This window comes from Tursiops truncatus, chromosome 8, assembly GCF_011762595.2.
Source record: "Tursiops truncatus isolate mTurTru1 chromosome 8, mTurTru1.mat.Y, whole genome shotgun sequence".
NCBI lineage: Eukaryota > Metazoa > Chordata > Mammalia > Artiodactyla > Delphinidae > Tursiops > Tursiops truncatus.
The window spans coordinates 32,479,540-32,502,067 of NC_047041.1; the positions used below are offsets into that span (position 1 = coordinate 32,479,540).

The 22,528-nt window shown below is 35.4% G+C and overlaps 1 protein-coding gene across 2 annotated transcripts in view; it reads right to left on the bottom strand.

Moving 5' to 3' along the window:
• Positions 1-22,528, bottom strand: part of ARHGAP42 (Rho GTPase activating protein 42) — a 287,206-nt gene that overhangs the window by 44,254 nt on the left and 220,424 nt on the right. For both annotated transcript variants that reach the window (XM_033862115.2, XM_019923816.3), the window contains exons 7-12: positions 20,494-20,598; positions 18,334-18,463; positions 11,956-12,056; positions 9,905-10,014; positions 7,488-7,566; positions 6,054-6,093 (exon numbers count right to left, since the gene is read on the bottom strand). In XM_033862115.2, the coding sequence (XP_033718006.1) occupies positions 6,054-6,093; positions 7,488-7,566; positions 9,905-10,014; positions 11,956-12,056; positions 18,334-18,463; positions 20,494-20,598 (565 nt within the window). The remainder of the gene's footprint in view (positions 1-6,053; positions 6,094-7,487; positions 7,567-9,904; positions 10,015-11,955; positions 12,057-18,333; positions 18,464-20,493; positions 20,599-22,528) is intronic.

Genomic DNA, 22,528 nt, shown 5'->3' on the forward strand with positions numbered 1-22,528 from the left:
GAGGAGCCCTGTCTTTTGCAACAGTCACCAAGGGGACACCTCCAAATCACCTGGTCTTGAGGCCAGTAGGGAGTTACAACCATGGTCACACAATACTATATATATATGTGTGTTCTTTAAAAGCTTCTACCTGAGGGTCTTCATTCCAAATAGCCTGAAACTAGGGGTGGAATTAGATCCCTCCCTTTGGAGCACTGATAGGTCTTGGCACAACCTCTGGGACTTATCAAGAAAAAAATTAAACTGCTTAGATAATTACAAATGTTTCAGAGACAACAAACAGTTAGGGCAGGGTTGAAAAATCAGGTTCATCTACACAGGGTCACTCCTACAAGACTGGGAGAGGTAACTGTATTGCCTAATATGTAGAAACAAACACAGAGAAATAAGCAAAATGAGAAAACAGAGGAATATGTCCCAAACAAAAGAAAAGATAAAAATCCAGGAAAAAAAACCTTGCTGAAATGGAGGTAATTTACCTGCTAAAGAGTTTAAAGTAATGGACATAGAGATGCTCACTGACCTCTTGGAAGAAAAGATGAACACAATGAGAACTTCCACAAAGAGACAGAAAATAAAAGTAAGTACCAAAAATAAATCATGGAGCTGCAGAATACTGTAACTGGAAAGAAAAATACACTAGAGGGTTTCAATAGCAGACTAGATGAAGCAGAAAGGATCAGCAACCTGGAAGACAGGACAGTGGAATTCATCCTAACAGATCAGAAGGAAAAAAAAAAAAAGATTACTTAAGAGACCTATGGTGCAACATCAAGAGGAATAACATTCTCATTGTAGGGGCCCCAGAAGGAGAATAGATAGAAAAAGGGGAAGAAAATTTATTTGACAAAATAATGGCTAAAAACATCCATAACTGGGGGAAAGAAACAGACATTGAAGTCTAGGAAGCACAGAGAATTCCAAATAAGACAAACCCAAAGAGATCCAAAACAAGCACATTATAATTAAAATGTCAAAAGTTAAAGACAAGGAGAGAATCATAAAAGAAGCAAGAGAAAAACAACTTGTTGCATATAAAGGAAGCTCCATAAAATTAACATCTGATCATTCAGCAAAAAATTTAAAGTCCAGAAGGGAATGGCACAATATATTCAAAGTGTTGAAAAGAAAAAACTTTCAGCCAAAAATATTCTACAGGCAAGGTTATCATTCAGAACCAAAGGAGAGATAAAGAGTTTTCTACAGAAGCAAAAGCTAAAGGAGATCAGCAACACTAAATCTGCCTTACAAGAAAAGTTAAAGGGACTTCTTCAAGACGAAAAAAAAGTGCATTAAATAGTAACAAGAAAACATAAAAAAGTCAAAATCTCATGGGTAAAGGCAAATATATAGTAAAGTTAGTGGATTAACCATTTGTAAAGCTAGTATAAAGGTTAAAAGACAAAAGTAGTAAAGTTAACTGTAACTACACTAATTAAGGGATACAAAAACAAGATGTAAATATAACATCAAAAACATAAAATGAGGGTGGGAGAAGTAAAAATGTACAGTTTTTAGAATGTGTCCAAACTTAAGTTGCTATCAGCTTATAACAGAGTACTACACACACACACACACACACACACACACACACACACACACACACGTAGTTTTTCTATATATGAAGCTCATGGAAACCACAAACCAAAAACTTATAGTAGATACACTAAAGATAATGAGAAAGAAATCTACAGACAACATGAAAGAAAGTCATCAAACCACAAAGGAAGAGAGCAAGAAAAGAAAGGAACAGCGAAGAACTATAAAAACAGCCAGAAAACAAGTTGCAAAATGGCAATAAGTACATACTTGTTAATAACTACTTTAAATTTAAATGGACAAAATTCTCCAATCAAAAGCCATAGAGTGGCTGAATGGATTAAAGAACAAGACACAATTATATGTTGCCTACAAGAGATTCAGTTCAAATCTAAGGACACAAGCAGGCTGAAAGTGAAGGAATGAAAAAAGAAAAGGAAACAAAAGAAAAACTGGTGTAGCTATACTTATATCAGACAAAACAAACTTTAAAACAAAGACTGTAATAAAAGACAAAGAAGGGCATTACAGAATGATAAAGGAGTCAATCCAACAAGAGGTTATAACATTTTAAAATATATATGAAACAACATAGGAGTACCTTAATATAGAAAGCAGATATTACCAGACCTAAGGGGAGCACCTGACAGCAATACAATAATAGTAGGGAACTTTAACACCCTACTTCCATTAATGGACAGATCATCCAGACAGAAAATAAGGAAACACTGGCCTTAAACAGCATATTAGACCAGATATACTTAATAGACACATATAGAACATACCATCCAAAAGCAGCAGAATACACATTCTTCTCAAGTGCACATGAAACATTCTCCAGGATAGATTACATTTTATGCCACTAAACAAATCTCAATAAATTTAAGAAGACTGAAATCATATAAAACATCTTTTACAACCACAATGGTACGAAACTAGACCTACAAGAATAAAACTGGAAAAATCACAAATACGTGGAGATTAAATAACATGCTACTGAACAACCAATGGGTCAATGAAGAAATCCGAGGGGAAATCAATAAATAATATGAACAACGAAAATGGAAATACAACATTCCAATATCTATGGGACAAAGCAAAAGCCGTTGTAAGAGGGAAGTTTATAGCAATACAGGCCTACCTAAAGATAAAAGACAAATCTCAAACAATCTAACTTTAAACCTAAAGTAAGTAGAAAAAGACGAATGAAGTCCAAAGGTAGTAGAAGGAAGGAAATAATAAAGATCAGTGTGAAAATAAATAAAACAGAGACTAAAAAAATATTTTTTAAAAAATCAATGAAACCAAGAGCTAGTTCTTTGAAAAGATAAACAAAATGGACAAATCTTTAGCTAGACTAACCAAGAATGAAAGAGAGAGGGCTCAAATAAGTAAAGTCGAAAATGAAAGAGGAGAAATTACAACCGATACCAGAGAAATACAAAGGATCATGAAAGACTACTAAGAACAATTATATGCCAACAAATTGGATAACCTAGAATATAGAAACATGTCATCTTCTAAGACTTAATTATAAAGAAATAAAATATCTGAATAGACTGATTATTAGTAAAGAGATTGCAAAAAATCCCAACAAACAAAAGTACAGGATCAGAGAGTGTCACCCATGGAGTCTATCAAACATCCAAAGATTAAATACCTATCCTTCTCAAACTCATCCAAAAATTGAAGAAGAGGGAACATTTCCAAACTCATTTTATGTGGCCATCATTATCCTGATACCAAAATCAGACAAAGGCACCACAAAAAGGAAAACCAATACCCCTCATGAAAATAGATGTAAAAATCTTCAACAAAATATCAGCAAACTGAATTCAACAATATATAAAAAGAATCATACAACATGATCAAGTGAGACTTATTCCAAGGATGCAAGGCTAGTTCAACATCCACAAATCAATAAACATGACACACACATTTACAAAATGAAGAATAAAACTCATATGATCATTTCCATAGATGCAGAGAAAGCATTTGACAAAATTCAACTTCCAATTACGATGAAACCTCTCAACACAGTGGGTATAGAGGGAACATACATTGACATAATACAGGCCATATATGACAAGTCCACAGGCAATATCATATTCAATAGTGAAAAGATGAAAGCTTTTCCTTTAAGATTAGGAAGCATAGAAGAATGTCAACTCTCACTACTTTTATTCAACATAATATTGGAAGTCCTAGACACAGAAATTAGGCTAAAAATAAATAAATAAAAGGAATCCCAATTGGAAAAGAAGAAGAAAAAATGTCACTATTTGCAGATGGCATGATACTGTATAGAGAAAACAAACTATAGACTCCATCAAAAAAACCTCTTAGAACTAATAAATGAATTCAGTAAAGTTTCAGGATACAAAATCAATATACAGAAATCTGTTGCATTTTTATACACTAATTACAAAATATCAGAAAAGGTAACTAGGAAAACAATCCCATTTACAACTGCATCAAAAAGACTAAAATATCCAGTAATAAATTTAACCAAGGAGGTGAAAGATGTACATTGAAAACTCTAAGACACTGATGAAAGAAATTTAAGATGACACAAACAAATGGAAAGGTATACCATGCTTATGAATTGGAAAAATGAGTATCATTAAAATGCCCGTACTACCCAAGGCATTCTGCGGATTCAATGCAATCCCTATCATTTATCACAGAAGTAGAATTAATAATTCTAAAATTGTATGGAACCATGAAAGACCCTGAATAGACAAAAGAATCATGAGAAAAACAAACCAAAAAAAAGTCAAAAAAAAAAAAGAAAGGTGAAGGTATCAAACTCCCTGATTTCAAACTAAACTATAAAGTTATGGTAATCAATACAGTATGGTATTGGCATAAAAACAGATGCATAAATCAATGTAACAGAGTAGAGGGTCCAGAAATAAACCCATATATATATGAATAAATAATTTATGGCAAAGGAATAAAGAATATACAGTGAGAAAAAGACAGTCTCTTCAATAAATGGTGCTGGGAAAACTGGGCAGACACATGCAAAGGAATGAATCTAGACCACTATCTTATTCCACACACAAAAATCAACTCAAAATGGATTAAAACTTAAAATAGTCCTGAATCCATAAAACTTCTAGAAGAAAACATAGGCAATAAGCTCCTTGATATCAGTGTTGGCATGGAATTTTTGAATTTGACCCCAAAAGCAAAGGCAACAAAAGTAAAAATAAACAAGTGGGACTACATCAAACAGAAAAGCTTCTGCACAGCAAAGGAAACCATCAGCAAAATATAGTGGTGAGGGCTTCCCTGGTGGCGCAGTGGTTGAGAGTCCGCCTGCCGATGCAGGGGACGCGGGTTCGTGCCCCGGTCCGGGAGGATCCCATATGCCGCGGAGCGGCTGGGCCCGTGAGCCATGGCCGCTGAGCCTGTGCGTCCGGAGCCTGTGCTCCATGGAGGGAGAGGCCACAATGGTGAGAGGCCCGCGTACAGGAAAAAAAAAAAAAAAAAACAAAACTATATATATATAGTGGTGACCTACTGAATGGGAGAAAATATTTGCAAATCATATATGATAAGGAGTTAATATCCAAAATATATAAAGAATTCAAACAACTCAATAGCGAAAAACAATTTGATTAAAAAATGGGCAAAGGATCTATGTAGATATTTTTTTCCAAAACACATACAGACGGCCCACAGGCACATGGAAAGATGTTCAACACCACTAATCATCAGAGAAATGCAAATCAAAACCGCAATGAAATATCACCTCCCACCTGCTATAATAGCTATCATCAAAAAGACAAGAAATAACAAGTTTTGTAGAGGATGTGGAAAGAAGAGAAACTCTGTACACTATTGGTGGGAAAGTATATTGCTGCAGCCACTATGGAAAATAGAACAAAGGTATTTTGAAGTTTAAGAACAGAGCTACCATATGATCCAGCTATTCTACTTCTGGGTATTTATCCAAAGAAAATGAAAACATTAATTCAAAAAGATATATACACTGCTATGTTCATTGCAGCATTATTTACAATACCCAAGATAAGGATATAACCTAAATTTCCATTGGTGGAGGACTGGATAAAGAAGACATGCTATATATACACAGTGGATAACTACTCAGCTGCAAAAAAGGAAACTTTGCCATTTGCAAGAACATGGAGGGACCTCAAAGGCATTATGCTAAGTGAAATAAGTCAGAGAAAGACAAATACCATATGATTTTACTTATATGTGGAATATACAAAACAAAACAAACAAAGAAAATGAAACCAAACTCAGATATAGAGAACAGATTCATGGTTATCAGAAGGGAAGGGGGTTGGAGGGTGGGTGAAATGGATGAAGGGGGACAATCGTATGGTGACAGATGGTACTAGACATTGCAGTAATCACTTCACAGTGTATACAAAGATTAAATTACTATGTTGTACACCTGAAATTAATATGTTATGGTACTTCAACTAAAAAAAAAAATCTATGTGATAACATTTGAAATAATTATTAGCATGACTTACTTTCTTCTTTCTTGCTAATAATCGCAGGCAGAGTATAAATCTAAAAAACAAAGGAAGCCAGTCAGTTACTTTCAATTAATGACCCAGCACAGAAGATTACCAGGGTGATATTGGTACACTGATACACAAAGGGAGTGTCTTGATTTCAAGGTCTTACAACTACTGTGTCCACAATGCCATCTCCCCAGCCCGACTTCCAATCTTGCCTCCCACTCCTTTCCATCCCTGGCTGTCCTGCCCTGGGCAAAGTTTTACCTCTTTCCCTCTGATCTAAGCATCTCATTCTATTCTCCAACATGATGCATAATTTCCCTTCTTCAGGAAGTATCTCATGATGGATTTCACCTGATTGTTCCTTCCTTAAATTATCTGCTTAGTGTTTTTTTCTCAGTGTGTACAATCCTAACTTGTACTTGTTGAGCTATCACACTGTCTTCTAAATTTCTTCTAGGTCAGGGCTTGCTCCTCAACTGTTAGTGGTAAAGAACCAATTTCCTTTGTTTTTAATTTTTAATCTGTCGCTGAGTGACATTTTTATAAATTACAATAAAATTTAAAGGTAATACACATGATAAAGAATAGATGCAGAGTCCAAATTTTTTATTATTAAATTCAACAGATGTAAAATGACTTCTCATTGCTATAAAATTTTCCAGATGCTTAATCATAATCTCTGCACTCATCTTATTGCAGCCTGGTAACGGTTTGTAGGATGGACTCAGTCTGGGGACCACACTTTGTGTAGCTCTGTTGTTGCAATAGGTACTTTTCAGAAGAATGGTCACAGGTTCTCTGCCATTTAAAAGATAGTTTTCAAGGGACAGGCTGGTGCATCCTATTTGCTCTGTGTGCTCATCTCTCTAATCATTTATTGCAGTGTTCTTCACAAAAGTCATCAATGATTTATTCCCTTTTTTATATAAGCCTCCATGATAATTTTAAGTAAATTATGTCAACATCAAAATAACTATTATAAAAATGGGGATCTGGATAGAGGGAAAATGTCAAGCCACAAACAGTTTTAGCAAAGGAGACTTTTAAAAAATGGTCTAGGACCAGGATTAGTTCTTTCCCTGAAACTTGTTCATCATGCTGCTCATAAAGCCTAGCACAGGCCTTGCAGAGTGGGCACTCAAGAATTATTAAATAAATAAAATAATCTAATCAATGTAGCCAAATTAATGATTATAAGTAATTTTTAAAAGTAATTTTAGGGTTTTAAATTAGTCCTGGAAGTCCCCTGGGGAAATGAATTCAGAAGTTGGTGTTATGTGCCAGTGACGCAACACTAGGAAAACAGTAAGAGTCTCTACTCCTCTGATTTACTATTTTAATATTTTCAAATACACTATAGACATATAAAATTTTTTTCAGATGTACTTTGCAATTATTAGAACAATAAAATCTAAATTACAGAATATGTCATATCCCTACCGGTTCCTTCCCATCCATGGCTTCAAGCCAGAGTTTCCGATTAGCTTCTGAAAAGGCTTGCAATGTGATGATTCCGTGCCTATTAAAAAATATTTTATATATTCAATTTACTACTTTTATGCCTTTACACATTTATTATTATTTTTAAATTCTTAGCTAACTTTAAAAGTAAAATTTGAAGAAAAAGCAGGAAAGAGAAAAAAGAAATGAAAAGAGAGAAAAAAAGATAGGAAAGAGAAGAAGAAAGAAGAAATTTAAAAAATGAAATCAGTAAGTGTTTTAGGTATAAGACTATCTGAAGGAGCTTAGGCTCATACTATTTCCCCTGAAATGACCAAAAAGGATGAAAAGCTACATTCACAGAAGTTCAAAAGCACAGAAACATTCCACAGTATGAGAATGATTAAGATTATGACCCAACGTGGTACAACTAGTCACTAAAAATAATTACAATGAGTATATAGCAATATGGAAAGCCTTATACTATAACTAGTCAATTATTAAGAAGACACTAAAACCAAAGTGTTTACATATACAATGATCACAATATTACAATTAATATGTATAAAAACAACTCTCTTCCATGCACCCATTCTGAGATAGCTACTTGAGGATGTGCTTCAAGAAACGAGCAAGCAAAGGGAGGAAGGAAACCAATATAAGAGAGAGAAAAATAGAAAATTCAGAAAAAAGTGAAATTAATCTAATTAATTGTGGAGGCTGTCCATAAGATAAATAGAAAACTAGAGGGTTCTGTGAAAAGGTACATGAAGAAGGAAATTTCATTTAAATATTGTGTGGTTAAAAGCCTGGAGTGAGTTAAAACTGTGATAAAGGCATATATCTCTACGTAAACAGGAAAACAGCTCATTAGACTGATAGGAAAAGGGAAAATGTATTATAAAGATCAAGGTAATTTTATCTTGGAGAATTTAAGCCAGTGTAAAACACAAATAATAACAACAATCAATACTTGTTGGCTGTTTATTATGTGCCAAGCACTGTGTTATAAGTATGTCTCCTTTATTATCTCATTTATTCCTCACAACAACCCTTTGATGTGTGTACTGATTATCCTTGTTTTACAGATGAAACAACTAAAGCACAGAGTTTAACAGTGTGCTCCATGGATATATCTAGATAGTGTCGAAAAAAAGAAAAGAGAAATCACTAACATGTTGGTATTTATCTACATAGAAAAACCAGAAGTTCCTACCACAAAACTATTAAAACCAAGAGTTCAACAACTGTACTGGATATAGATTGATATATAAAAAAAATTAATAGCCTTTCTCTGTGGCAATCTTAACCATTAAACAAAAAAAGAGTTTCTACTAAAGAATTTTATTCAAAATTTAAATAAAAAGAATATACCTGAAACCAAATCTGAAAAAAATATATATGTAAAAGATATGTAAAATCCTTGGGAGAGTTCAACTCACCATTGATTAATTTATTGAAATTTAATAACTTTAATGGAACTCCAGTCAGAAATCCCAAAGGATGTTTTGGAGAGAAAGGGAAACTTAATAAGCAGATCTATAAAGCATAAGAACACAGGGCCAAAATAGCTAACACTATTTTAAAGAAGCATAAGAACAAGGCCATGCCCTACTAAATAGTTAACAAGCTATCGTACATAAGCTATAGTATATAACAGTGTATATAGTATGTCAGAGTATATATATAGTGTACACACACACACACGCACGCACACGCACGCACACACAAAGCTAGAGATATTCAGAAAAGCGTGGTGGTAATGCAGGGGAAGAAAAATAGATTATGGAATGCAACAGAGATCAAGAAACATACTCCTCCTTATTTTGTTTCTATTCTACTTGTACTGAAACAATAAAGGAACAGAGCTAAATAATTCTACTAGATGATAAGCTTGAATGCACAACCTTTATGTCTCTCCCAATATTCTGTGGCTAAGAATGCCCAGAACAGTGTTGTGTACATGGTAGGCACTGATTTTCACTGGCTAAAGAAAGCTTATGGAATTTGCAGTTGTGTCTTATTATTCCTTGGGAACAAGGCCACTAGATTTCAAAACCATACAAAAAGGCTGACCCAGGAGCCATGAACAATGCCATCAGGTTTCTTCATTTTGATGGGGACCTCAGTCCACAATATGCACTTTCCCCTAAGGCAGTCATCTTTACTGATTTTCCAGATTCTTCTCTGAGTGATGTTACCCTTTGGTAGCACTCTGTGTCTGATTTACTTTTTTGAAAGCATCATGCAATACTTATTTGTTGAAGAAACAAGTGAAAGAATGAAATAAACATATATATTGTCTTTAAAAAAGAGACTGAAAAACAAGCACTTTATGCTGTTTCATATTTACATCTATACATAGAAAGAAACAAATAATTTAGATTATTAAAAAATGTAAAGTGAAAAGTTCAAACCTTTCGACTACTTCTATGTCAAAGCAGAATCGTTTATCAATTGAATCTGTCTTTCGTCGGATACAGGATTTTAATTTAAACATTTCTGGTGAGCTAGTAACAAGGCCATTCTGAAACAAGAAGTGGAGCACATTACTGACATGATGACAAGGTGAAATGAAATATATTAAATACACCACCTAAAGTTTCCATATTAAAATGACAACTTAGAGTACAGTTTATGTATAAAGATAATAATCACACCCGGTTTCTATAAATACAAAGACTTCTGCCTAATGTTAACTGCCCAACTGTAATACACCAAACCATTTATTAATAAATTAATCACATATACATGTTTTATTCAAAGAATTCTGTGACATGCCTGTCTAGTACCCTTCAACGTATTTACTTATAATGTTAAATTATACTATAATATGTGTGTGTGTGTGTGTGTGTGTGTTTGTATTGGAGCCATAGAGTATTAAATGATAGCCGGCTCAAAACCTCAAGAGAGCTACCAAGGGCTTCCCTGGTGGCGCAGTGGTTGAGAGTCCGCCTGCCGATGCAGGGGACGTGGGTTTGTGCCCCGGTCCGGGAAGATCCCACATGCCGCGGAGCGGCTAGGCCCGTGAGCCATGGCCGCTGAGCCTGTGCGTCCGGAGCCCGTGCTCCAGAGTGGGAGGGGCCACAACAGTGAGAGGCCTGTGTACCGCAAAAAAAAAAAAAAAAAAAAAAAAAAAGAGAGCTACCAAAATATTAAAGTTCTAGTAGATACTTGCTATAATGCTATTACTATCATGCATACCACGTGATTCCCCTGCTGGTAACCAACTAGTAGTCTGCTGCTAAAACTAAAGTAAACCTCTTTTGACAGGATCCAACATAGGCTCAATTCATAATTCTCTTCTATACCTGAAATGCCAGTCAATTTTAAGGGGAATATTTACCTAATGCCTGGTTAATTCTATTGTTTCTGGTTGCAAATCTCTCTTATTAATAGAACTCTAGCTTGGTCTATTTATTATTAGCTCACTGACTGTCACATATACTGACTTTTGGCAATATTTTTTCTTATGAAACTTTTAGAGTAGAAACTAGGCATGATTATAGCATTAATAACTTCTTGTGAGGGTAGCAATCTAAGGTTTCTTTTTCTCTGGTATGTTCTCCTTTATTTTATGTCTCTTACTTTGAATTATTAGACTCTAATGAATGCCCAAGCACAATAAGTTTCAGCTGATGTATTTGAGTATGTGTCTAAGTTAGATCAACATTTACCGCTGCCATGATCTACACCACAAATTAGCTGAATAAGTCACTTACTTTCTATTGTCTTTATTTTTTAATCAGGTAAAATGAGGCTAGCCTAAATAATCTTTAGGATAACTCCCAGCTCTAGGATTCTTAGATGACGGTTCAATTATTTAATTCATAGGTCCAACTGTTTGCCATATTCATATCTTAACTCACAAAGAGTGTACACTACATGCAATAAAGGCGTTGTATTCTGTAGCACTTCTGCATATAAGGTACACTTTGTTCTGTACTGTTCACTACCCATGCGAGACATTCAGTGACTGATTTACTTTAGGGGTAAATAAGCATTGATTGATTTCTTCTGAGAAACTTTGTTGGCCAGCATTTCAGCAAGTAGTACACAGTGCAGAAAAGGAAGTGGCATGCAGGGGCAAACCCGGGCTCCCACAAGAGACCACCTGGAAGAAAGATGCAGACGCCATGAGCCTGGAGCAGCCACTGACAGTCTCTATGGGCTGCTGGCCAACCAACAACGCAAACAACTCTGCTGCCAGGGATAGGAGATGACACCTACCAAGGTGTCCCTACATTTAATATAACTGCTTATAAACATTCCATAGCCAAAATAAAAGAAAAATCCTGGCCACTCTTTATAAGTCTTCAAGGTCACTAAAGCAAGAGAAAAATTTTTGACTTTTCAATTTTTAAAAATTGTGAGCACGTTTATTAGAAAAATAAGCACATATGATTTTTGTTTGTTTTGCTTCCATTATTTAAATAACAAGTTCAATTAAAAAACAAAAACAACTCACCATTTTCCCACTGGATTTCATTTCTGAAACACTCATTGTAAATGTTTTACTTCCCTTATCATATGTACAATAGTGTTTAATCCATGTAAAACCAAGCGGTCCTAGTGTAAGGAAACAAACATTACAGATTGTTAATAAATGATCTGTACCGAAGTTTGTACAGTTTTCGATGCTATGAAACACAACTGAGTATTTCCATAGACCATGCAAGTTGGGAATGCTTACTGTGAGTGAGAAAGGCTAGTCTGGAGCAAGAGTGGTGTAGGGTAGAGTGTCTTGCAGCCAAACAACTTGGCTTTATTTACAGTACCGACACTCACTCTGTAAACTCAAGAGTTACTTTAGATCTGAACTTCAGTTATCTCATCTGTAAAAGTGGTATACTTGCATCCCATAGAGGTAGGAAGAATGAGAAATGACAGTCTGAGGTACTATAACAGGTCTCCTTACTTCTATCTTTGTCCTCTATTTTTGAAACTGCCAGAAATACCCTGCTAAAAATTTAGCCAGGTCATTTCACCCCTTTGTTCAAAACTCTCCAGTCGTTTCCCACATTACCCCAGATAAAAGCCAAAGGCCCCACATGATCTGGCTCCTCAGTATTGATCTCACTGCCTTTTGCCTCATATACTCTACTCCAGCTACACTGGCCCCCTTGCTGATCTCAGCACTCAGTGAATGCATTTCTACCCCAGAGCATTTGCACTTAACTGGACTACTTTTCCTTCAGATAGCTGCATGACAATGTCACTTCTTTCAGGTCTTTTACTAAATGTCACCTTTATAAAATGGCCTTTTCGGTAGAGATAGCTAACATCACAACACCCTCACCTTGATATTTCTTATGTCTCTTTCTTGTTTTAACTTTATTTCTTCACTTTACCACTGATATGACTAACATTTTACTAATTCACCCAATTTATTGTCTGTCTCCATCACTAAGGCTCTATGAGAACAGGAACAAGTGATGTCCTGCTGACTAGTATATTCTTAATCCTTAGAACAGGGCCAGACATACAGTTGTTCCTCAATAAAGATTTGTTAAGTGAAAGAAGGAATGAATCACTCATCTTTCTCTAAGACTTTACTGATCATAGAGTTATTTCCTCTTAACACTAATCTGAAAAAAGTGAATTCAAAGTACTCTTTAAAAGGAAAATAATTTCTACCATTTATATTAAAAGCTGTATATGTAAACTGCTCACTTTCTTTTTCCCCATAAACACAATCCTGCTGTGGTGTGCAACCCTTTCCCACAGTGTGCCACTTAATCATCCAGTAGTCTTAAAAACTGTTTAATGCTGCTTCACCAGGGCACAGGGATGCACCATAAGTTCAATGTTTTCATGACCCGGGTAGAAAACCTTCAGCTTTTCCCCAGGGAAGCCAATTCTCCTGCACCCAAATGCCGTAGAGGGCTGAGAGGGTTGAAAATGGAGTTTGTTTCCTATAGCTTCTTCATGTAGGGTCCCATTTGGCGTAACACCTGGATCTCTCTAGCAACAATTATGTACAATGTTATTGCTGGCTTGGTTTTACAACCATATATCCAAAAGCAAGAAACTGAATTGTAGAAATGCACCACTTGAGAAAAGTGTTTCATGAGCCATTTGAATTTTTTTTCTATAATAGTAGTGCCCTTGGTGTCATGGTTAGCTTTAACCACTCCAGATTTTAAAATTATGGGGTGCAGCTATATACTTGATAATCACAAAGGATTACTACAATTAACTTCAATTCTGTTTTGGGACCATTTCACACTATAATACTTAACAATACTTGCTGATAACTCTGTTACATGTGGCGTAAAACACTTACAGGCTTAGAGCTGATTAGTGGAAAGTGGCTGGATAGAAATCCTTATAGTGACTTTACTACTTAGGAAGCGATTTATGAAGCAATATTAACTGTAATTTTTAAATAAAGCTGCTGCAACACTCTGATGACATTTTAGACCCAAGGTGTTTTTTCCTGCCTCCATCTTAAGTTCAGAACCTCATGCATTCAATCTTCAAGTGTGCTGCACACACAGGCTGCTTTCTTTAAAGTTGCCTGGCACCAGGCCGGGGCAGACATTCTTAGGCAAGCAACTCTGAAGTCCCTAAAAAAAGTCTGGGTAAATAGAATTTATTATAGCTCTAAAGTTGCAAAACAAAACAAGTTTTTACCCAGTGATCATCTGAGGTTGCTGAGATGATGTCTGTGGAATGGGAAGGAATTAATATTCACTGAATACCTACTAAGTGCCAACATTTTATCTAGGAACTTTTAAAGTCAGACATTATAAAGTACATTTTACATAAAAGAAAATAAAGCTTAAGAGCTGCAGATGGTGCTACTTTCTTCATCAATAGGACATGTGATTGGAGTTGTTCTTTTCAGAGGAATGATATTTTTCAGGAGTTGTCTTAAGAATTAAATGAGACAAATATAAATTACACAGAATAGTAAGGGCTCCTAGAAGCACCGTGGTATTATTATGCACCACTACTGATAACAGAGACATTTTACATACACTATCTCTAATTCCTGCAATATTATTGTGAGACAGATGTAAATATCTCTCTTTTATAAATGAGGAGACTGAACTCAGAAAGTTGCCTACCCAGAATCACCCAGTTAACAGGTAGCATAAAATTCCCAACATAGTTCTGTCTGACTCTGGACCCCATGCTCTTCCTGGTTAAACTGGAGTCTACTAGAACGTAATTTAATGTTTGCCTAGAGGTGGGTAACACACAAACCACATATCCAGATAAAGTGGAATGCTATGTCTAAACAGCAATAATCTGCTACCACCCCATTACATCCATCTCCATTCATCACTCAATTTACAGCTCTGATATTTACTATTGATCACTGGTTGCTAGTTGTGTGAGTTAATCTTGTGCCTTCCATTACAGAATAAACACCCTGAAGCCATATTCTTCATCTCATTTTCTGTTCCCCACAGGACTTACTCAGTGACAGCAAGAGTACAATCAATATGTCTTAGTGAACTGGTCAGATTTTCTTAATGTAAATGCTTTCAAAGATTCCAAGTAGAAAGGGGCTTTGAATACTTGTCCCTTATAGAAAAATAATACCAACAGCATATAAATCCATTCATTTTTTCTTTTTAAATCCCTAGGCAAGGGGAAGAGGGGTGGATGGTAAGTGGGAATTAAAGGAGGGAGGGATTATATTGGGGCATAAGAACATTTTTGAAGGTGATGAATATGTTCATTATGTTGATTGTGGTGATGGCTTCACAGGTGCATACATATGGCAAAACTGATCAAACTGTACTTTTTAAGTATGTGCAATTTGATGCATGCCAAGTTTACCTCGCTAAAGCTACAAAAATAACACAGGTAGCTATAGAGAAAAATGGAGATGGAAGCTGCCGTGGGAGCAGGAAGACAACATCATAAGAGAGGATGCTAAAAAGAGAGGAGCCCAACTGTGAGAGCCTTGAATGCCATGCACGGCCAGGGCCATCACAGGAGAGGCACAACCAAGCAAGCACTGCAGGGAGCTGCTGGAAGCTCTCTGAGAATGGACTGAGCTGGACAAGCCTGGAGGTGAAAAGAGAACAGTTAGGAGGTCACTGCAAGACTGTGGAGATGGAGAGAAGGTGTGGGTTCAAAGTTAATCGACAAGATAAATGGACAGACTTGGTCCCAGGCTACAGAGAGACACTAGAGTTGAAGATTTACCTGAGTTTTGTAGCCTAAGAGTAGATATTATCATTTAGAGGGACAGGAACTCTCAGAAAAAAAGGTCAGTGCCACAAAGGGCTTTATGATCAGTTCAGCCTGACTCAGAGGAGAAGTCACGTATCTTAGAACAAAAGATACCAACATCAGACAGGTGCATAAAACACTGCATTTTGTCCACCCATCCAGCCCTGAAATTATTAAAGGAACTATGCTTTTATTTTTATTTTTTAAAACAGCTTTATTGGAGTATAATTGCTTTACAATGGTGTGTTATTTCTGCTTTATAACAAAGTGAATCAGTTATACACATACATATGTCCCCATATTTCTTCCCTCTTGCATCTCCCTCCCTCCCACCCTCCCTATCCCACCCCTCTAGGTGGTCACAAAGCACTGAGCTGATCTCCCCGTGCTATGTGGCTACTTCCCACTAGCTATCTATTTTACATTTGGTAGTGTATATATGTCCATGCCACTCTCTCACTTTGTCCCAGCTTACCCTTCCCCCTCCCCGTATCCTCAAGTCCATTCTCTAGTAGGTCTGTGACTTTATTCCTGTCTTGCCCCTAGGTTCTCCATGACCTTTTTTTTTTTCCCTTAGATTCCATATATATGTGTTAGCATACAGTATTTGTTTTTCTCTTTCTGACTTATTTCACTTTGTATGACAAACTCTAGGTCCATCCACCTCACTACAAATAACTCAGTTTCGTTTCTTTTTATGGCTGAGTAATATTCCATTGTATATATGTGCCACATCTTCTTTATCCATTCATCTGTTGATGGACACTTAGGTTGCTTCCATGTCCTGGCTATTGTAAATAGAGCTGCAATGAACATTTTGGTACATGACTCTTTTTGAATTATGGTTTTCTCAGGGTATATGCCCAGTAGTGGGATTGCTGGGTCGTATGGTAGGAACTATGCTTTTAGTTTGATCCAAATGTCCAACAGCTGGGGAATGGGTAAGCAAACCACGGCACCATCCAATGGATAAACTACCAAGTAGCAATTGAACAGGGCATATTTGAAGGTTATGTACACAAGAATTTTGCTAGGTAATCCAAAGCTTTTTTGTTTAGAACAAGATATTGTATACTCACAAAGCTTTCAACAACTGTGTTAACAATGGGGGGGGGAACCTCAAGAAATAAAGTATTATTGAGTTAAAATGAATAAAAACTCTTCAGGCAAGAGGATGGGACCTCCTCTACCAGATGCAGGTTTGAACAGGCCTCATTATCCACAAATTCTTCCACTCAGCAAAATGTGAGCTCCCCTCCAGGTGCCCTCACAGTGAGGCTCTCAAATATGGAATAATTATTCAGTATTCAAACATTTCCTTAGAGTCCTGAGTCAAATCCATATACTGTATATATGACCAAAGAATCGGTCTTTTTCAAGAAATTTTGGTAAAACCTATTTATGATATTCTAATTAGAGAATAGATAGGCAGGTAATCAGATTTACCATTTTAACATCTGAAAGCAGCAGACTGGTCAAAGGTAGATAGTTACGAGAGAGGAAGTCCTGGAACCGGACCTGCTGAGCCAGCAGCCCTCTACCACCTATGTAGTAATAAATGTTTGCCAAGATAACTGGATCAAACTGTTATTCACTTGCATATTGCTAAGGAACAAATGAGCATCACCTAGGCATGTAAAATATAAAATATGTTGGCATTTTAGTGATCATTTTGCATCATGTCCAAAAAACTTTCACAGTCAACCCAACATCTACAGCTTCCGCATCTCAAACCCTTTAACTATAATGTCTTCTAACCAAAACAACTACATTGATGTATTGTCTACAGATAGGGAGACTTGGAGCAGTGCTACTGCATGTAGTCTGTTAGTCCCAGTATGTGAGAAAAAGTACGGAAAGTGAGAATAAGCATTTCAAAACTTTCAGAGCAATTTGAGATTACTGCAAAATCCAAGCACGTAATTTTGTGTTTTACGAGGACACTGGTCCATGATGCACTGGAAATAAAAAACAACTGTTCCTTTAGCACAAACAGTAAGAGAGTGCTTTAGGGCATTCTGGTTTGAAATAGAGAGTTAATTTAGTCACACTCGTTCCACTTTATGACAAGAAAGGACCCTAGTTATACAAGTTTGAAGGGCTTTTCATTAATTTTTGTGAGAAAAAACTTTCTTAGTGTGAGGCAATTATAGTAGTGTTCTATTGGGTCTGATGCTTATTTCCTAACATCAGGAAGTAAAGAGTGCCAGTTTGACATTACATAATTGCCAATTTTACTCCTGAAAACTGTCAGAGCACAGAATTAAATGAAATAATGCTGCTGAAGGGGAAAACTATTACCAAAGTCACCAAGATGATTCATCTGATAAAGGCTTTGATTTTTAATTCTCCATGAAACTTTAAATTGAGATTAGATATCACAATTAAATTCTAAACCTGAACTCGTGTTACTATATCATCATGAAAAGTGTAAGTTCCAAGTTCAATAACATACCAACTTAGAGAATCTGATGGTGCAAAGGGGAAGAACTTCCACACTTAGGTGGCAGTGGTTGGCAGAGCAGACTAAGTAGGATAAAGCTGTCAGGAATTTCAGTCTTCCTACTTGAAGGAAAAGAAACTAACCAACTCACTTCTCACAGAAACAGAATGTTAATCATAAGAGACATTAACTTCTGTCTTTGCAACTCACGTTTCTCCTGGACATAAAGGTAGCCTTCCATCGTCCACTGGCTGGGTGGTCTGTAATCTTGACTGGCAGATTTCATCCTTTGCATCAACCGCTCTACCTCTTGTCGCGTACTTTCAAAATTATTCCTTGTCTTAAGTAAACAGAAATAACAATTTCCTTCATTGTTTTCTATCAGTTTTGAGGAACCTCCAGCCTAAAGTTTCAAAACTGCAAATGGTGCAAAGGATAACCTTGATCCTTTCAGGACTGTTCACCATATCCACAACCCTCTCCGTTGAATCCTAGGCTCTAATTTTGAATTACTTTAGTGAAACTTTGCTGAATGACCTTCTGCATGTTTCTCTTTGAATCTCCGTGTGTGTGTGTGTGTGTGTGTGTGTGTGTGTGTGTGTGTGTGTTTGTGTGTGTGTGTGTGTGTGTGTGTGTGTGTGTGTGTGTTTCATCCAATTTCCCACTTAACATTACCTAGGGGACAACTTATAGTTTTACAAATACACAATACTAATTAAATAGAGTTCTATATGCCATAATACCTAAGGTAAAAAGGAAGATACACAGGGACTTAATTTCTTTTGGGGATTAAAATAAATCCACATACTTTTGATATATGTGGCACTTACCAAGAAAAAAGTTCATCACTTTTATTCCAAGAACTTTTCTGAAGACATATCACTTAGCTTGTTTTTCAGAAATCCTTATATAGTTATCAAGAAGTCAGTGCATAAATTAACTCATAAAAATGAACAGGCTTCCAAGTTCTAACTTCTTCTATTGTAAGAAATAGCTTATTCACATCATAGCATGTTTACTTAAGGGAAGACATAGAAAGCATAAGGCTTTTCTCTATGAAAATCAATTTTGTATTCAGGCCACATTATCTCAACAATATTCATTTGGAAACATAAAAATCATCACCACCCAACTTTAAGATTTTGTTATGGCCCCTACTAAAAGACCTGAATCTCAAAGTAAGTTAATTTGCCGCTTTTCCCTTTTAAACATAAGAATCAGAATTTTTTCTAATACTTTACCTGTCTCCTGTTCTCAAATCCCAGGAATCTTACTGTAATTGCATTTAATATGGAAATAAATAATAAAATACTTTGGATTTTATAATTTTCCCTTTTAATATTTACTAAAAAAGCCCAAATGCATTCCATATTGAAAAACAATGGAATGAATTGAATGTGAAATCGATTCTGCTAGAAAATCTAAGTTAAATAAAAAGCTAAACTCGAAACACAGGTGGAATAAATCCAATCACATATTTCTCATGGGACACTCCAACTCCATATTTCTATTTGCTGAACATCTTCATAATGGCAAGAATCAGGTAAGGAGTGAAAGGCAGGCTTTTTACAGAAAATTAAGTGAAACCTTCACAAATTATTTTAGCTATAGAGTACTAGACAGGGTTTCAGAAATAACTTTTAATTTATACAAAATCCTCAACAATTAAGATTTTGTTGTCATATTTGATAAGCAGAAATGGATTGGCTAACTTTTTTTTGAAGTGTAACTGGTGTTCAGCATACATAAGTCAGAATTTGTCTAACTATGCAATCAGATATTAAAAGGATTGATTGGAGAACTTTACAAAATAAACCCTGACAGAAAGAGATAGGATGTTTGTAAATAATTCTCCCTGTAGCTTTAAAGCAGTTATTATGAATGCTTCAAACCCACATTTAAATTTATTTTTACAAAACACTAAATATCAGCTATGTAATAGTACAACTTCAGGGAGGAAAGGGACAGAGTGTGAAAGTCCACCTGTTCATTTCACAAATATAGAAATTCTGCCCTCTCAGGAAATACAACTTGCCTAAGGTCACCCAGTAAAATAATGAAAACACTAGATAAAGGCAAATGCTTCCAATGTTTCTGTACCTCAGACATTTTTATTTTTATGAAATTTGCCAGTATATATTCTTCTAACTTTAAAGAGTTTAATAAGATTTACTCTTTCCTGGCATACTTTCAACCAGCAATTATAAAAAAAAATAGTAAATTTATTAAGTGGTTTTTCTAAGTGAGTGAGCTTTTTTTGTACTTAGATAAGTTTTTAAAAGATTCCAAGGTTCAATTTGGTCATAACTCAGTTGCCCTGGGATCATCTTATTCACTAAGGAGAGGCAGTGAGAACAGGTATAGTCTTACATTCTGCAAGTTGAACTGCAGCTGTTGTTTATATGGTGCAAATTCCTGGGCGAGTTCATATCCCTCGTGGTAAAAAGTAAATAAACCCTGAAGGAATGACAAAAGCTGCAAAAATAAAGAGATACAAAAGAAACCATGAAAACGTGTTTTTTAAAAATGATGATCAAATATAATAAATTAGAGAAATTATATTTCATTCTAATCTCTCAAGCTAACAAATTTTGAATCTCCTTACCTAAGTAGGCACTAGAATTATGGATGTGAAACAGAAGACATGGAAGTTAAATTTTTCTTTTTGGTAGACGTGATTTAATATTTAAGTCTTGTCATGGACAGGTGTCAAGTCAAGTACTCTAATCTTCCAATGCACTGACGAAATATCCAGGAGAGAATATTAATGGGGATAAAGACCAAAGGAACATAGAAGAGATTCTAACCAAAATAGGGAGGTCAAACATGTGCAGATGTGAGGAAGACTAAACCAGTAAATTAGAGATAAAAGTACCCAAGGAAAGGAATAAGGATGGCCAGATGAAATTAAGAAAAATATCACAAGGTGGCAGTACTGGTTTGGGTATTAAACAGACAACACTTAAGCAGCAGGAAGAACTCAAAACAGAGGGAAGAACTGAGCAAAAACATGGTGCTAGATACAGATCTTTCATGTAAGAGCTACAGTAAAATCTCCTTTAGAAAAGCACAATTTCTATGATCCTAGCCTTCTAATCCCAAATTCAGATGCGCTTATTTATGATGTTCTTATTTGTAAAGCAAGAGCAGCTCTCCATAGAGTTACAGGACACAGTTGTTTATATGAAATGTTATAACTGAAAAATAATTTACTTAAATTTTTTCATTTAATTCACTGGGATTTTATTCCACAGACATGTCCACCAATTCAATCTCATCCACAACTTCTTCCTACAATAAAGTTAGAAAATATTTTTGAGAAGTGGCTAATGTTTTTCTAATTCAAATAGCATAATATGTCTGTAAACTATTATTTTAAATTAAGGAAGAAACACAATTTGAAACCATTTTCATATGTGAATAACATCCCATCATTTCCTCTGTCTGGGGAAGAAGGAGGATTCAGCTAAGCATCAACTGGTATGTATGTGTATTATGATTTCCAACAGTTAAATACTGATTCTACAATGACCTAACGCTCTTCTTCCTATAACAAGTCAACTTCTTACAAAATTATGTTCGTTTTGGAAAGCATATACTTTCAAATTGGTTTTAAGTTGTTATATTTTAAAGAATTTCCTTCACTTGTTCAACAGTTCCTGATAATGTGTCAAAATGTATTGTTTGCAAATTTTAGAACTATTTTACACTGTCAATTTTACATCAATAATTATTATCAAAACTAAAATTCAATAGCTTATCCTTTACTAAAAGTACGCTATATTTGTTAAATTACCCAATAATTTAAGATATATAGTTTGCACATACTGTGGCCCAATTAAAAAGAACTGTATCTTAAAATAGGATTAAAATTACCTTTACCTGAGGCTTGGATGTGTAGATTTAGAGATTTTCAGAGACAAAATAAGAAAATACTTTTGAAGTATTTAGGCCTTCTAAATATCTGAATAATAGTTTATGAAGTTGTTGGAAGGAGTATTGTTTAATTTTTTAATGTCTATAATTAGCCCTCAATTAAACTGTCTTATTAGGAACTAGATGCCATAAAAAAAAGATACTATTCTAATATCATGCTAAGTACAAAGAATCTAACTTATAAAGAAGATACTTTAAGACTATCTGCAATAAATATTCCCATGAAACACCCAATTCCCTGAGATCCATCTCCTATTGGCAATTTCTGGTAAAATTCAGATTCATTTAGTAGCAAACAAATATGTTTTAATCTCACAATGCATGCTGAGCACCCACTAGGAACAGTACAATTCTTTGGGAGGTACAGAAAAATTATATACAAAGAACCACCTATCTTTTACTTTTGTTCCACATCTACTTTGGAAGTAGCATCTGGGAAAGTTTAATAAAGACAGCATGTATGAAGTAA